Below are 15,035 nucleotides of genomic sequence, written 5' to 3' on the forward strand. Positions count from 1 at the left end.
GGCCCCTGGGTGTCACCTTGGGCTGTCCCCGATGTCCCCAAGGGTCACGGTGCCCCTTGAGGCTCGGTGTCACCACTGTCCCCAATGTCCCTGTGGGCTCCTGGGTGTCCCCTCAGGTCATGGTGCCATGGGTGCCACCTCAGGCTCGGCGTCACTGCTGTCCCCAGTGTCCCCAAGGTCCCTGATGTCCTCAGTGTCCTGTCAGTCACAGTACCGTCGGTGCCACCTTGGGCTGTCACTGCTGTCCCGTGTCCCCAGTGTCCCAGCAGGTCACGGTGCTGTTGGTGTCACCTTGGGCTGTCACTGCTGTCCCCGATGTCCCCAGTGTCCCAGCAGGTCACGGTGCTGTTGGTGTCACCTTGGGCTTGCTGTCGCTGCTCTCCCGGATGTCCTCAGTGTCCCCAAGGTCCCCAATGTCCCCTCAGGTCATGGTGCTGTTGGTGACACCTCAGGCTCGGTGTCACTGCTATCCCTGATGTCCCCAGTGTCCCCTGTTGGTCACGGTGCTGTTGGTGGCACCTCCAGCTGTCCCTGATGTCCCCTGTGGGTCACGGTGCCATTGGTGCCACCTCAGGCTCACTGTCCCCAATGTCCCCAGTGTCCCCAGTGTCCCCTCAGGTCACGGTGCTGTTGGTGGCACCTCGGGCTGTCCCCAGTGTCCCCTCAGGTCACGGTGCCATTGGTGCCACCTCGGGCTGTCCCCAGTGTCCCCTCAGGTCACGGTGCTGTTGGTGGCACCTCGGGCTGTCCCCAGTGTCCCCTCAGGTCACGGTGCTGCTGGTGGCACCTCGGGCTCGCTGTCGCTGCTGTCCCCGGTGTCCCCGATGTCCCCGATGTCCCCTGGGGTCAGGGCGAAGGGCGGTGGCAGCTCCTCGTCTGAGGAGCCCAGCGAGTCCTCGTCCCCCAGGCGTGTCCCCAAGGCCACCGCGCCGAAGGACAGCGGCCCCCGCAGCAGCCGGATCTGGGACGGCAGGGACAGGGAGGGGACAGTGGGGACAGGGGACAGCAGGGGACAGTGGGGACAGAGAGGGGACAGTGGGGACAGGGGACAGGGAGGGGACAGTGGGGACAGGGGACAGCAGGGGACAGTGGGGACAGGGAGGGGACAGTGGGGACAGGGGACAGGGAGGGGACAGTGGGGACAGGGGACAGCAGGGGACAGTGGGGACAGGGAGGGGACAGTGGGGACAGGGGACAGCAGGGGACAGTGGGGACAGGGAGGGGACAGTGGGGACAGGGGACAGGGGACAGTGGGGACAGGGAGGGGACAGTGGGGACAGGGGACAGCAGGGGACAGCAGGGGACAGTGGGGACAGAGAGGGGCCAGTGAGGGACAGAGAGGGGACAGCAGGGACAGGGACAGAGAAGGGACAGGAGAGGGGAGGGCACAGGGAATAGCAGGGACAGGGGACAGCCAGGGGACAGCAGGGACAGGACAGGGGACAGGGACAGGGGGGACAGCAGGGACAGGGGACAGAGAGGGGAGAGAATAGGGGACAACGAGGGACAGGAGAGGGGAGGGGACAGGGACAGGGAAGGTACAAGGGAGGGACAGGGACAGGGAGGGGACAAGGACAGGAATGGAGATGGGGACAGGGACAGGAAGGGACAGAGACAGGGGACAGGAGGGGACAGGGGACAGGAGGGGACAAAGGCCAACAGAGAAGGGCAGGAGGGAGGACACGGGGGGACATGCTGTCACCAGCTGTCCCCAGGCCGTGTGGCACTAAGGGGACATCGCCAGTGGCACCAAGGGATGTCACCAGGGCACTGGGGCCAGACTGGGGGTCCCCCAGAACCTGTGGGTGTCACCTGGGTGTCCCCAACCCCTGTCACCTCCCCCAGCCCTCTTGGATGCCACCTAGGTGTCTCCCCACATCCCCCATGTCCCCAAAATCCCCCATGTCCCCATTGTCCCCCGTGTCCCCGTGTCTTCAATGTTCCTGGTGTCCCCAATGTCCCCAACATCCCCTGTGTCCCCAGTGCCCCCAGTGATGTCCCCAGTGATGTCCCCAGTGTCCCCACCTCGGCCTTGAGCTGCCGGATGTGGCCCTGCAGGTGACGGATGTACTGTGTCCCCTGTGTCCCCAGTGTCCCCAACACCCCAGTGATGTCCCCAGTGTCCCCACCTCGGCCTTGAGCTGCCGGATGTGGCCCTGCAGGTGACGGATGTACTGTGTCCCCTGTGTCCCCAGTGTCCCCAACACCCCAGTGATGTCCCCAGTGTCCCCACCTCAGCCTTGAGCTGCCGGATGTGGCCCTGCAGGTGACGGATGTACTGTGTCCCCTGTGTCCCCAGTGTCCCCAACACCCCAGTGATGTCCCCAGTGTCCCCACCTCAGCCTTGAGCTGCCGGATGTGGCCCTGCAGGTGACGGATGTACTGCGCCGCGTCCGAGTGCTCCAGCTGGCCCTGCAGGCGCCCCTCCTCCCGCTGGGGACACCCGGGGACACGGAGGGGACACTGAGGGGACACTGCGGCCACCTGGCCCCTCCTGTGTCCCCCATGTCCCCACACCCCAGTGTCCCCCATCCCCTCTGTGTCCCCGATGTCCCCCACGTCCCACTCATGTCCCCATGTCCCCTCCATGTCCCCAGCGTCCCCGTGCCCCCACATTCATCTGTGTCCCCATGTCCCCCATCCCCTCCATGGCCCTGATCTCCCCCATGTCCCCCCGATGTCCCCGATGTCCCCAAGGTCCCTCGTCCCCTCCATGTCCGCATGTCCCCCCCATTTCCCCTCCATGTCCCCCTGATGTCCCTCATGTCCCCCATATCCCTGCCATGTCTCCAACGTCCCCATGTCCCAATTTCCCCAACGTCCCCATCCCCTCCATGTCCCCATGTCCCTGATGTCCCCAGTGTCCCCATGTCTCTCATGTCCCCTATACCCTCTATGCCCAATGTCCCCATGTCCCCACATCCCCCTGTGTCCCCATGTCCTCCATGTCCCCACGTCCCCATAATCCCTTCCATGTCCCCAGTGTTCCCCATGTCCCAATGTCCCCAACGTCCCTGATGTCCCCATGTGCTCATCCCCTGCACAGCCCCGATGTCCCATGTCCCCGATGTCCCCAGTGTCCCCGATGTTCCCCATGTCCCCATTGTCCCCGATGTCCCCATCTCCCCCCATATCCCCACGTCCCCCTGATATCCCCGTGTCCCCTCCATGTCCTCATGTCCCCCCCATGTCCCCAATGTCCCCATCTCCCCCCATATCCCCATCTCCCCCTGATGTCCCCGTGTCCCCTCCATGTCCTCATGTCCCCCCCATGTCCCCGATGTCCCCATCTCCCCCCATATCCCCACGTCCCCCTGATGTCCCTGTGTCCCCTCCATGTCCTCATGTCCCCCCCATGTCCCCAATGTCCCCATCTCCCCCCATTTCCCCATGTCCCCCTGATGTCCCCGTGTCACCTCCACGTCCTCATGTCCCCCCCATGTCCCCGATGTCCCCATCTCCCCCATATCCCCACGTCCCCCTGATGTCCCCGTGTCCCCTCCACGTCCTCATGTCCCTCCCACGTCCCTGATGTCCCCATGCCCCCTCCATGCCCCCATGTCCCCCCAGTGTCCCCGATGTCCTCATGTCCTCCTGATGTCCCCAGTGTCCCCTCAGTGTCCCCGTACCTGGATCTCCAGCTCGGCCACGCGCTGCCTCATCTCGGCCAGGGCGGCCATGCTGTCGGCCTCGCGCAGCCGCACGGCCATCACCTCCTCCTTGCTCTGGGGACAGCGCTGTCACCGCTGGGGACACCCAGGGACAGCCCTGCCACCCCCAGGGACACTGCGGGGACACCCCAGGGACACCGCAGGGACAGCTGGGGACAGCCCTGCCACCCCCAGGGACACTGCGGGGACACCCCAGGGACATCGCGGGGACACCCAGGGACAGCCCTGCCACCCCCAGGGACACTGCGGGGACACCCCAGGGACACCGCGGGGACACCCAGGGACAGCCCTGCCACCCCCAGGGACACTGCGGGGACACCCCAGGGACACCGCAGGGACACCCCAGGGACACCGCGGGGACACCCCAGGGACACCGCGGGGACACCCAGGGACAGCCCTGCCACCCCCAGGGACACTGCGGGGACACCCCAGGGACACCGCAGGGACACCCCAGGGACACCGCGGGGACACCCCAGGGACACTGCGGGGACACCCGGGGACAGCCCCGGGACAGCCCTGCCACTGGGGACAGCGTGGGGACACCCTGGACACCCCCAGGGACATCGCGGGGACAGCCCTGACATCCCCAGGGACACCATGGGGACAGCCGGGGACAGCCCTGGGACAGCCCTGACATCCCCAGGGACACCATGGGGACAGCCGGGGACAGCCCTGGGACAGCCCTGCCACTGGGGACAGCGTGGGGACACCCCAGGGACACTGTGGGGACATCCAGGGACACCCCGGACACCCCCAGGGACACTTCAGGGACACCCGGGGACAGCCCTGTCACTGTGGGGACATCCAGGGACACCCCGGACACTCCCAGGGACACTTCAGGGACACCTGGGGACAGCCCTGTCACTGTGGGGACACCCCCAGGAACACTCAGGGGACACCCCAGAGACACCTTGGGGACACAACAGGGACAGCCAGGGACACCCTGGGGACACTTCAGGGGCACTGGGGACATCCCCGTGTGTGTCCCAAAGGTCCCCAAGAGAGCCCAATGCCCCCAAGTGTCCCCAGTGTCCCCAACACCCCCAATGTCCCCGCTGTCTCCAGTGCTGTCCCCAGTGTCCCCAACAGCCCCGATGATGCTCCCAATGTCCCCAATGTCCCCAGTGCCCACAGTGTCCCCAGGGTGTCCCCAATGTGTCCCAAACATCCCCAATGCCAGCAGTGTTCCCAATGTCCCAATGTCCCCAACATCCCCAAGTGTCCCCAGTCGCCCCAGTGTCCCAAGTGTCCCTGATGTCCCCAAATGTCCCCAATATGCTCAATGTCCCCAAATGTCCCCAATATCCCCAATGTCCCCAACATCTCCAAGTGTCCCCAAAGTCCCCAATACGCTCAATGTCCTCAATGTCCCCAATGTCCCTGATGATGTCCCCAATGTCCCCACTGTACCCAATGTCCCCAACCCCCCCAATGTCCCCAACGCCCTCAATGTCCCAAATGTCCCCAACACCACCAATGTCCCCAGTGTCCCTCATGTCTGCCATGATGTCCCCAATCACTCCAATGTCCCCAACATCTCCAACGTCCCCGATGATGTCCCCAGTGTCCCCAATGCCACCAGTGTCCCCAGTCCCCCCAATGTCCCCCTCCCCAAGTCCCCCAATGTCTCCGCTGCTGTCCCCAATGTCCCAAACGTCCCCGATGTCCCAATACCCTCAATGTCCCCAATATCCCCAATGTCCCCAATGTCCCCAACGTCCGAATGTCCCCAACATGCTCAATGTCCCCAATGTGCCTGATGTCACCGATGTCCCCAATGCCCTCAATGTCCCCAATATCCCCAATGTCCCCAATGTCCCCAACGTCCGAATGTCCCCAACATGCTCAATGTCCCCAATGTGCCTGATGTCACCGATGTCCCCAATGCGCTCAATATCCCCAGTGTGTCCCCAAAGTCCCCAACAGCCACAATGCCCCAGTGTCCCCAACGTCCTACATCTCCCCAGGGTCCCCAACATCCCCGATGTCCCCAGTGTCTCCAACGTCCCCAGCTGTCCCCAAGTTCCCCAATGTCCCTGATGATGTTCCCATTGTCCCCAGAGCTGTCCCCAATGTCCCTGATACTGTCCCCACTGTCCCCAGAGCCATTCCCACTGTCCCCAGAGTCCCCAGAGCTGTCCCTGATGTCCTCAGAGCTGTCCCCGATGTCCCTAATGTCCCCAGAGCTGTCCCCAATGTCCCTGATGCTGTCCCCAATGTCCCCGATGCCCCCAATCCCCCCAATGTCCCTGATCCCCCAATGTCCCCGATGCCCCCAATGCCCCCAATGTCCCCAGTGTCCCCGATGCTCCCAGTGTCCCCAGAGCTGTCCCCAGTGTTCCTGATGCTGTCCCCAATGTCCCCGATGCCCCCGATCCCCCCAATGTCTCTGATCCCCCAATGTCCCAAATGTCCCCAATGTCCCCAGTGTCCCCAATGCTCCCAGTGTCCCCAACGTCCCCGATGCTCCCAGTGTCCCCAGTGTCCCCAGAGCTGTCCCCAGTGTCCCCACCTTGCACTGAGCCTCGGCGTGTTTGCGGTGGCTCTCGCTGAGCTGGGCCTGCAGCCCCTGGCTCTGGGCGGCCGCGGCGCGGAGCTGCTCCCGCAGGCCAGCGCAGGCCTGCTCGGCCCGGCCCAGCACCGACCGCTGGATCCGCCCCTAAAACCGGGATTAACTCTGGGATTAACTGGGATAGACCTGGGATTAACTGGGATAGACCTGGGATTAACTGGGATAGACCAGGGATTAACTGGGATAGACCAGGGATTAACTGGGATAGACCTGGGATTAACTGGGATAGGCCCGGCACAAACCCAGCCCTGCTCCCGCAGGCCAGTGCAGGCCTGCTCGGCCTGGCCCAGCACCGACCGCTGGATCCGCCCCTAAAACCGAGATTAACCCAGATAAACCCGAGATTAACTGGGATAGGCCTGGGATTAACTGGGATAGACCTGGGATTAACTGGGATAGACCTGGGATTAACCCAGATAGACCCGGGATTAACTGGGATAGACCTGAGATAAACTGGGATAGGCCCGGCACAAACCCAGCCCTGCTCCCGCAGGCCAGCGCAGGCCTGCTCGGCCCGGCCCAGCACCGACCGCTGGATCCGCCCCTAAAACCGGGATTAACCCAGATAGACCCGGGATTAACTGGGATAGGCCTGGGATTAACTGGGATAGGCCTGGGATTAACTGGGATAGGCCTGGGCTTAACTGGGATAGACCTGGGATTAACTGGGATAGGACCAGCACAAACCCAGCCCTGCTCCCGCAGGCCAGCGCAGGCCTGCTCGGCCCGGCCCAGCACCGACCGCTGGATCCGCCCCTAAAACCGGGATTAACTCTGGGATTAACTGGGATAGACCTGGGATTCACTGGGATAGACCTGGGATTCACTGGGATAGACCTGGGATTAACTGGGATAGACCCGGGATTCACTGGGATAGACCTGGGATTAACTGGGATAGACCTGGGATTAACTGGGATAGACCTGGGATTAACTGGGATAGGCCCGGCACAAACCCAGCCCTGCTCCCGCAGGCCAGCGCAGGCCTGCTCGGCCCGGCCCAGCACAGACCGCTGGATCCGCCCCTAAAACCGGGATTAACCCAGATAAACCCGAGATTAACTGGGATAGACCTGGGATTAACCCAGATAAACCCGGGATTAACTGGGATAGGCCCGGCACAAACCCAGCCCTGCTCCCGCAGGCCAGCGCAGGCCTGCTCGGCCCGGCCCAGCACCGACCGCTGGATCCGCCCCTAAAACCGGATTAACTCTGGGATTAACTGGGATTGACCCAGATAAACCTGGGACTAACCCAGACAAACCCGGGATAAACCCGGCACAAACCCAGCCCTGCTCCCGCAGGCCAGCGCAGGCCTGCTCGGCCCCGGCCCAGCGCCGACCGCTGGATCCGCCCCTAAAACCGGGATTAACCCTGGGGTTAACTGGGATAGACCTGGGATTAACTGGGATTAACCCAGATAAACCCGGGATTAACCCGGGATAAACCTGGGATTAATCCATTAAAATCCTGGGATAAACACAAAGTTAATCTGGATAAACCTGGGATTGATCCGGGATTAACCTGGGATAAACCCAGGATAAACCCTGCTCCCTGCTCTCCCAGTGCTCCCAGTTCAGTTCCCAGTATCCCTGTTTCCATCCCAGTCCCTCCCAGTGCTCCCAGTTTGGCACCAGTAGCTCACCTGCGTCTCCAGCTGCAGCACCTGCTGTCCCAGTCCATCCCAGTCCATCCCAGTTTGTACCTGTGTCTCCAGGTGCAGCACTCTCTGTCTCAGCGCCCTCAGGCCCATTCCCAGTCCCTCCCAGTCCCTCCCAGTTTGTACCTGTGTCTCCAGGTGCAGCACTCTCTGTCTCAGCACTCTCAGGCCCATTCCCAGTCCCTCCCAGTCCATCCCAGTCCCTCCCAGTTTGTACCTGTGTCTCCAGGTGCAGCACTCTCTGTCTCAGCACTCTCAGGCCCATTCCCAGTCCCTCCCAGTCCCTCCCAGTTTGTACCTGCGTCTCCAGGTGCAGCACCTGCTGTCCCAGTCCCTCCCAGTCCCTCCCAGTCCCCTCCCAGTTTGTACCTGTGTCTCCAGGTGCAGCACTCTCTGCCTCAGCGCTCTCAGCTCCACCTGGGCCTGGCTCTCGCGGAGCTGCACCCCCCAGCACGGCCTCGTGCAGCGCCCGCGGCTCCTTCCAGCGGCCCCCGCACACCTGGGGACACACCTGGTCAGGTGACACACCTGGGGACACCTGGGGACACACCTGGTCAGGTGACACACCTGGGGGACACACCTGGTCAGGTGACACACCTGGGGACACCTGGGGACACACCTGGTCGGTATGGGGACACCCCCTGGGACACACCTGGTCAGGTATGGGGACACCTGGGGACCCACCTGGTGAGGTATGGGGATACCTGGGGACACCTGGTCAGGTATGGGGACACCTGGGGACACACCTGGTGAGGTATGGGGATACCTGGGGACACCTGGGGACACACCTGGTCAGGTGACACACCTGGGGACACCTGGGGACACACCTGGTCAGGTGACACACCTGGGGACACACCTGGTCAGGTGACACACCTGGGGACACCTGGGGACACACCTGGTCAGGTGACACACCTGGGGACACACCTGGTCAGGTGACACACCTGGGGACACCTGGGGACACACCTGGTCAGGTGACACACCTGGGGACACACCTGGTCAGGTGACACACCTGGGGACACCTGGGGGACACCTGGTCGGTATGGGGGACACTCCCTGGGACACACCTGGTCAGGTATGGGGATACCTGGGATACCTGGGGACACACCTGGTGAGGTATGAGGATACCTGGGGACACACCTGGTCAGGTGACACACCTGGGGACACCTGGGGACACACCTGGTCAGGTATGGGGACACCCCCTGGGACACACTTGGTCAGGTATGGGGATACCTGGGATACCTGGGGACACACCTGGTGAGGTATGAGGATACCTGGGGACACACCTGGTCACACCTGGTCAGGTGAGACACACCTGGGGACACCTGGGGACACACCTGGTCAGGTGACACACCTGGGGACACCTGGGGACACACCTGGTCAGGTGACACACCTGGGGACACACCTGGTCAGGTGACACACCTGGGGACACCTGGGGACACACCTGGTCAGGTGACACACCTGGGGACACCTGGGGACACACCTGGTCGGTATGGGGACACCCCCTGGGACACACCTGGTCAGGTATGGGGACACCTGGGGACCCACCTGGTGAAGTATGGGGATACCTGGGGACACACCTGGTCAGGTGAGACACACCTGGGGACACCTGGGGACACACCTGGTCAGGTATGGGGACACCCCCTGGGACACACTTGGTCAGGTATGGGGATACCTGGGATACCTGGGGACACACCTGGTGAGGTATGAGGATACCTGGGGACACACCTGGTCAGGTGACACACCTGGGGACACACCTGGTTGGTATGGGGACACCCCCTGGGACACACCTGGTCCGGTATGGGGACACCTGGGGACCCACCTGGTGAGGTATGAGGATACCTGGGGACACACCTGGTCACACCTGGTCAGGTGAGACACACCTGGGGACATCTGGGGACACCGGGTCAGGTATGGGGACACACCTAGGACACACCTGGTCAGGTAAGACTCACCTGGGGACACCCAGAGACACCTGGTACACCTGCCAGGCATCCCCCAGGTCACTCAGGTGTCCCCAATGTCCCTGTCTCACCTGCCAGGTGTCCTCCAGGTGTCCGCAGTGTCCCCACGTATCACCTGCCAGTGGTCTCCAATGTCACTCAGGTGTCCCCAATGTCCCCAGGTGCCCCCAGATGTTCCTCCTGTCTCACCTGCCCGGTGTCTCCAATGTCCCTGTCTCACCTGCCAGCTGTCCCCAGTGTCACTCAGGTGTCCCCAATGTCCCCAGGTGCCCCCAGATGTTCCTCCTGTCTCACCTGCCCGGTGTCTCCAATGTCCCTGTCTCACCTGCCAGCTGTCCCCAGTGTCACTCAGGTGTCCCCAGTGTAACACAGGTGTCCTCGTGTCTCACCTGCCACCTGTCCCCATGTCCCCAGTGTCCCTGTCTCACCTGCCAGCTGTCCCCGATGTCCCCATGTCCCCAGTGTCCCTGTCTCACCTGCCACCTGTCCCCGATGTCCCCGATGTCCCTCAGTGCCAGCTGTCCTCATGTCCCCAGTGTCCCCGTCTCACATGCCAGCTGTCCCCGATGTCCCCGATGTCCCTCAGTGCCAGCTGTCCCCATGTCCCCGATGTCCCCGTCTCACCTGCCAGCTGTCCGCGATGTCCCCATGTTCCCAGGGTCCCTGTCTCACCTGCCAGCTGTCCCCATGTCCCCAGTGTCCCTGTCTCACCTGCCACCTGTCCCCGATGTCCCTGTCTCACCTGCCACCTGTCCCCATGTCCCCAGTGTCCCTGGCTCACCTGCCAGCTGTATCCGATGTCCCCATGTCCCCAGTGTCCCTGTCTCACCTGCCACCTGTCCCCATGTCCCCAGTGTCCCTGTCTCACCTGCCACCTGTCCCCATGTCCCCGATGTCCCTCAGTGCCAGCTGTCCCCATGTCCCCAGTGTCCCTGTCTCACCTGCCAGCTGTCCCCGATGTCCCCGATGTCCCTCAGTGCCAGCTGTCCTCATGTCCCCAGTGTCCCCGTCTCACCTGCCAGCTGTCCCCGATGTCCCCGATGTCCCTCAGTGCCAGCTGTCCCCATGTCCCCGATGTCCCCGTCTCACCTGCCAGCTGTCCGCGATGTCCCCATGTTCCCAGGGTCCCTGTCTCACCTGCCAGCTGTCCCCATGTCCCCAGTGTCCCTGTCTCACCTGCCACCTGTCCCCGATGTCCCTGTCTCACCTGCCACCTGTCCCCATGTCCCCAGTGTCCCTGTCTCACCTGCCAGCTGTCCCCGATGTCCCCATGTCCCCAGTGTCCCTGTCTCACCTGCCACCTGTCCCCATGTCCCCAGTGTCCCTGTCTCACCTGCCACCTGTCCCCATGTCCCCGATGTCCCTCAGTGCCAGCTGTCCCCATGTCCCCAGTGTCCCTGTCTCACCTGCCAGCTGTCCCCGATGTCCCCGATGTCCCTCAGTGCCAGCTGTCCTCATGTCCCCAGTGTCCCCGTCTCACCTGCCAGCTGTCCCCGATGTCCCCGATGTCCCTCAGTGCCAGCTGTCCCCATGTCCCCGATGTCCCCGTCTCACCTGCCAGCTGTCCGCGATGTCCCCATGTTCCCAGGGTCCCTGTCTCACCTGCCAGCTGTCCCCATGTCCCCAGTGTCCCTGTCTCACCTGCCACCTGTCCCCGATGTCCCTGTCTCACCTGCCACCTGTCCCCATGTCCCCAGTGTCCCTGTCTCACCTGCCAGCTGTATCCGATGTCCCCATGTCCCCAGTGTCCCTGTCTCACCTGCCACCTGTCCCCATGTCCCCAGTGTCCCTGTCTCACCTGCCACCTGTCCCCATGTCCCCGATGTCCCTCAGTGCCAGCTGTCCCCATGTCCCCAGTGTCCCTGTCTCACCTGCCAGCTGTCCCCGATGTCCCCGATGTCCCTCAGTGCCAGCTGTCCCCATGTCCCCAGTGTCCCCGTCTCACCTGCCAGCTGTCCGCGATGTCCCCATGTTCCCAGGGTCCCTGTCTCACCTGCCAGCTGTCCCCGATGTCCCCATGTCCCCAGTGTCCCTGTCTCACCTGCCACCTGTCCCCATGCCCCCAGTGTCCCTGTCTCACCTGCCAGCTGTCCCCAATGTCCCCATGTTCCCAGTGTCCCTGTCTCACCTGCCAGCTGTCCCCGATGTCCCTGTCTCACCTGCCAGCTGTCCCCATGTCCCCAGTGTCCCCGTCTCACCTGCCAGCTGTCCCCGATGTCCCCAGTGTCCCCATCTCACCTGCCAGCTGTCCCCGATGTCCCCGATGTCCCCAGTGTCCCCGTCTCACCTGCCAGCTGTCCCCAATGTCCCCGATGTCCCTCAGTGCCAGCTGTCCCCAATGTACCCAGTGTCCCCGTCTCACCTGCCAGCTGTCCCCGATGTCCCCGATGTCCCTGTCTCACCTGCCAGCTGTCCCCATGTCCCCAATGTCCCCGTCTCACCTGCCAGCTGTCCCCATGTCCCCAGTGTCCCCGTCTCACCTGCCAGCTGTCCCCGACGTCCCCGATGTCCCTCAGTGCCAGCTGTCCCCATGTCCCCAGTGTCCCTGTCTCACCTGCCAGCTGTCCCCGATGTCCCCGATGTCCCTCAGTGCCAGCTGTCCCCGATGTCCCCATGTCCCCGATGTCCCTGTCTCACCTGCCAGCTGTCCCCGATGTCCCCGATGTCCCTCAGTGCCAGCTCCTGCAGCTCCTCCTGCAGCCGAACCACGCTGGAGTCGTCCGGCAGCAGCGGCTGCCGCTGGGACAGGGACAGGGACATCAGGGGACAGCAGGGGACAGCAGGGACACAGGGACATCAGGGGACAGCAGGGGACAGCAGGGACACAGGGGACACAGGGACATCAGGGGACAGCAGGGACACAGGGGACAGGGACAGGGACAGCAGGGGACAGCAGGGACACAGGGGACAGGGACAGGGACAGCAGGGGACAGCAAGGGACAGCAGGGACACAGGGGACAGGGACAGGGACAGCAGGGTCCAGCAGGGACACAGGGGACAGGGACAGCAGGGACATCAGGGATAGGGACAGCAGGGGACAGCAGGGACACAGGGGACAGGGACAGGGACATCAGGGGACAGCACGGACAGAGGAGACAGGGACAGCAGGGGACAGCAGGGACAGGGACAGCAGGGGACAGCAGGGACAGGGATAGCAGGGGACACAGGGGACATCAGGGACATCGGGAGGACAGCAGTGGGGACAGACAGAGGGACCTTCACAGGCCACTCACAACAGCTCCTGTGCCCTGTGCCACCCACGGGACCCTCCCTGTCCCCTCCTTGTCCCCAGGGCCACCCACGGGACCCTCCCTGTCCCCTCCCTGTCCCCTCCCTGTCCCCAGGGCCACCCATGGGACCTTCCCCACCCCACCGGGACCCCGCCACCCCCAGTGCCACCCCGGTGTCCCCATGTCACCTTCTCCATGTCCAGGACCTTGTCCTGCATCTCCGTGAGGGTCCCTTATCCCCAAGGCCACCCATGGGACTCTCCTTGTCCCCAGGGCCACCCGTGGGACCCTCCCCACCCCAGTGGGACCGTGCCACCCCCAGTGCCACCCCGGTGTCCCCATGTCACCTTCTCCATGTCCAGGACCTTGTCCTGCATCTCCTTGAGGGCCCCCAGGGTTTCGCTCTCGCGCAGCCGCGACCGCTCCAGCTCCGTCTCCAGGTGCGCCACGAACTCCTCGCTCAGGCGGGGGTTACCCTGTCCCCAGTGTCCCCAAATGTCACCAAATGTCACCAAGTGTCACCTCCCCATTGTCCCCACCCACCATGAACTCCTCGCTCAGGCGGGGGTTACCCTGTCCCCAGTGTCACCAAATGTCACCAAGTGTCACCTCCCCATCGTCCCCACCCACCACGAACTCCTCGCTCAGGCGGGGGTTACCCTGTCCCCAGTGTCCCCAAATGTCACCAAGTGTCACCTCCCCATCCTCCCCACCCACCACAAACTCCTCGCTCACACGGGGGTTACCCTGTCCCCAGTGTCCCCAAATGTCACCAAGTGTCACCTCCCCATCCTCCCCACCCACCACGAACTCCTCGCTCAGACGGGGGTTACCCTGTCCCCAGTGTCCCCAAATGTCACCAAGTGTCACCTCCCCATCATCCCCACCCACCATAAACTCCTCGCTCAGACGGGGGTTACCCTGTCCCCAGTGTCCCCAAAGGTCACCAAGTGTCACCTCCCCATTGTCCCCACCCACCATAAACTCCTCGCTCAGACGGGGGTTACCCTGTCCCCGGTGTCACCAAATGTCACCAAGTGTCACCTCCCCATTGTCCCCACCCACCACAAACTCCTCGCTCAGACGGGGGTTACCCTGTCCCCAGTGTCCCCAAATGTCACCAAGTGTCACCTCCCCATTGTCCCCACCCACCACGAACTCCTTGCTCAGACGGGGGTTACCCTGTCCCCAGTGTCCCCAAATGTCACCAAGTGTCACCTCCCCATCGTCCCCACCCACCACGAACTCCTCGCTCAGGCGGGGGTTACCCTGTCCCCAGTGTCCCCAAATGTCACCAAGTGTCACCTCCCCATCGTCCCCACCCACCACGAACTCCTCGCTCAGGCGGGGGTTACCCTGTCCCCAGTGTCCCCAAATGTCACCAAGTGTCACCTCCCCATTGTCCCCACCCACCACAAACTCCTCGCTCACACGGGGGTTACCCTGTCCCCAGTGTCCCCAAATGTCACCAAGTGTCACCTCCCCATCGTCCCCACCCACCACGAACTCCTCGCTCAGACAGGGGTTACCCTGTCCCCAGTGTCCCCAAATGTCACCAAGTGTCACCTCCCCACCGTCCCCACCCACCACGAACTCCTCGCTCAGACGGGGGTTACCCTGTCCCCAGTGTCACCGAGTGTCACCAAAGGTCACCAAAGGTCACCAAAGGTCACCTCCCACCTGCCATGAAATCCTCCACCAAGCAGGAGTTACCTGTGCCACCAAATGCCACCAAATGTCACCTGCAGCATTGTCACCCAGGGGCAGTAACACACAGTGACACACAGTGACACACAGTGACACACAGGTGACACAATGACACACACAGGTGACCCAGGAGGTGACACAGGTGACAATGGCCCACCTGCAGCTCGCGGATGGTGCTCTGGGCCCTCCTGAGGCTCTCGGTGGCCGAGCTGCAGCGTTGTCACCAGGCCAGTGACA

General features: G+C 63.3%; 1 protein-coding gene across 4 annotated transcripts; it reads right to left on the reverse strand.

Annotated features, from left to right (window-relative positions):
• Window positions 1–766: 766 nt before the first annotated feature.
• On the reverse strand, window positions 767–10,846 carry LOC132322927 (EVI5-like protein). 4 transcript variants are annotated; one of them, XM_059837674.1, is made up of 7 exons: window positions 10,803–10,846; window positions 8,270–8,399; window positions 7,946–8,198; window positions 6,184–6,330; window positions 3,630–3,725; window positions 2,338–2,433; window positions 767–961 (listed from the first exon to the last, which is right to left on the reverse strand). In XM_059837674.1, the coding sequence occupies exons 3-7, from the start codon at window positions 8,093–8,095 to the stop codon at window positions 767–769; spliced, it is 684 nt and encodes a 227-aa protein (XP_059693657.1). In that variant the 5' UTR covers window positions 8,096–8,198; window positions 8,270–8,399; window positions 10,803–10,846. The 4 variants fall into 4 exon arrangements, with proteins under 4 accessions (XP_059693657.1, XP_059693656.1, XP_059693658.1 ...); XM_059837673.1 differs by lacking the exon at window positions 10,803–10,846 and adding an exon at window positions 10,290–10,313; XM_059837675.1 differs by lacking the exon at window positions 10,803–10,846 and adding an exon at window positions 10,082–10,097.
• Between the last annotated feature and the right edge of the window lie 4,189 nt (window positions 10,847–15,035).

Source organism: Haemorhous mexicanus, unplaced genomic scaffold (assembly GCF_027477595.1).
Source record: "Haemorhous mexicanus isolate bHaeMex1 unplaced genomic scaffold, bHaeMex1.pri scaffold_211_ctg1, whole genome shotgun sequence".
NCBI classification, from domain to species: Eukaryota; Metazoa; Chordata; class Aves; order Passeriformes; family Fringillidae; genus Haemorhous; species Haemorhous mexicanus.

Bases quoted from the DNA above. Each gene is read 5' to 3' on its own strand.
- LOC132322927 (XM_059837674.1), bottom strand. From the start codon at position 8,095: ATGGACTGGGAGGGACTGGGAATGGGCCTGAGAGTGCTGAGACAGAGA. The intron at 6,331-7,945 runs GTACAAACTGGG...TCCCGGTTTTAG, and splicing joins TGCTGCACCTGGAGACACAG to GGGCGGATCCAGCGGTCGGT. The intron at 3,726-6,183 runs GTGGGGACACTG...CGCTGTCCCCAG, and splicing joins ACGCCGAGGCTCAGTGCAAG to AGCAAGGAGGAGGTGATGGC.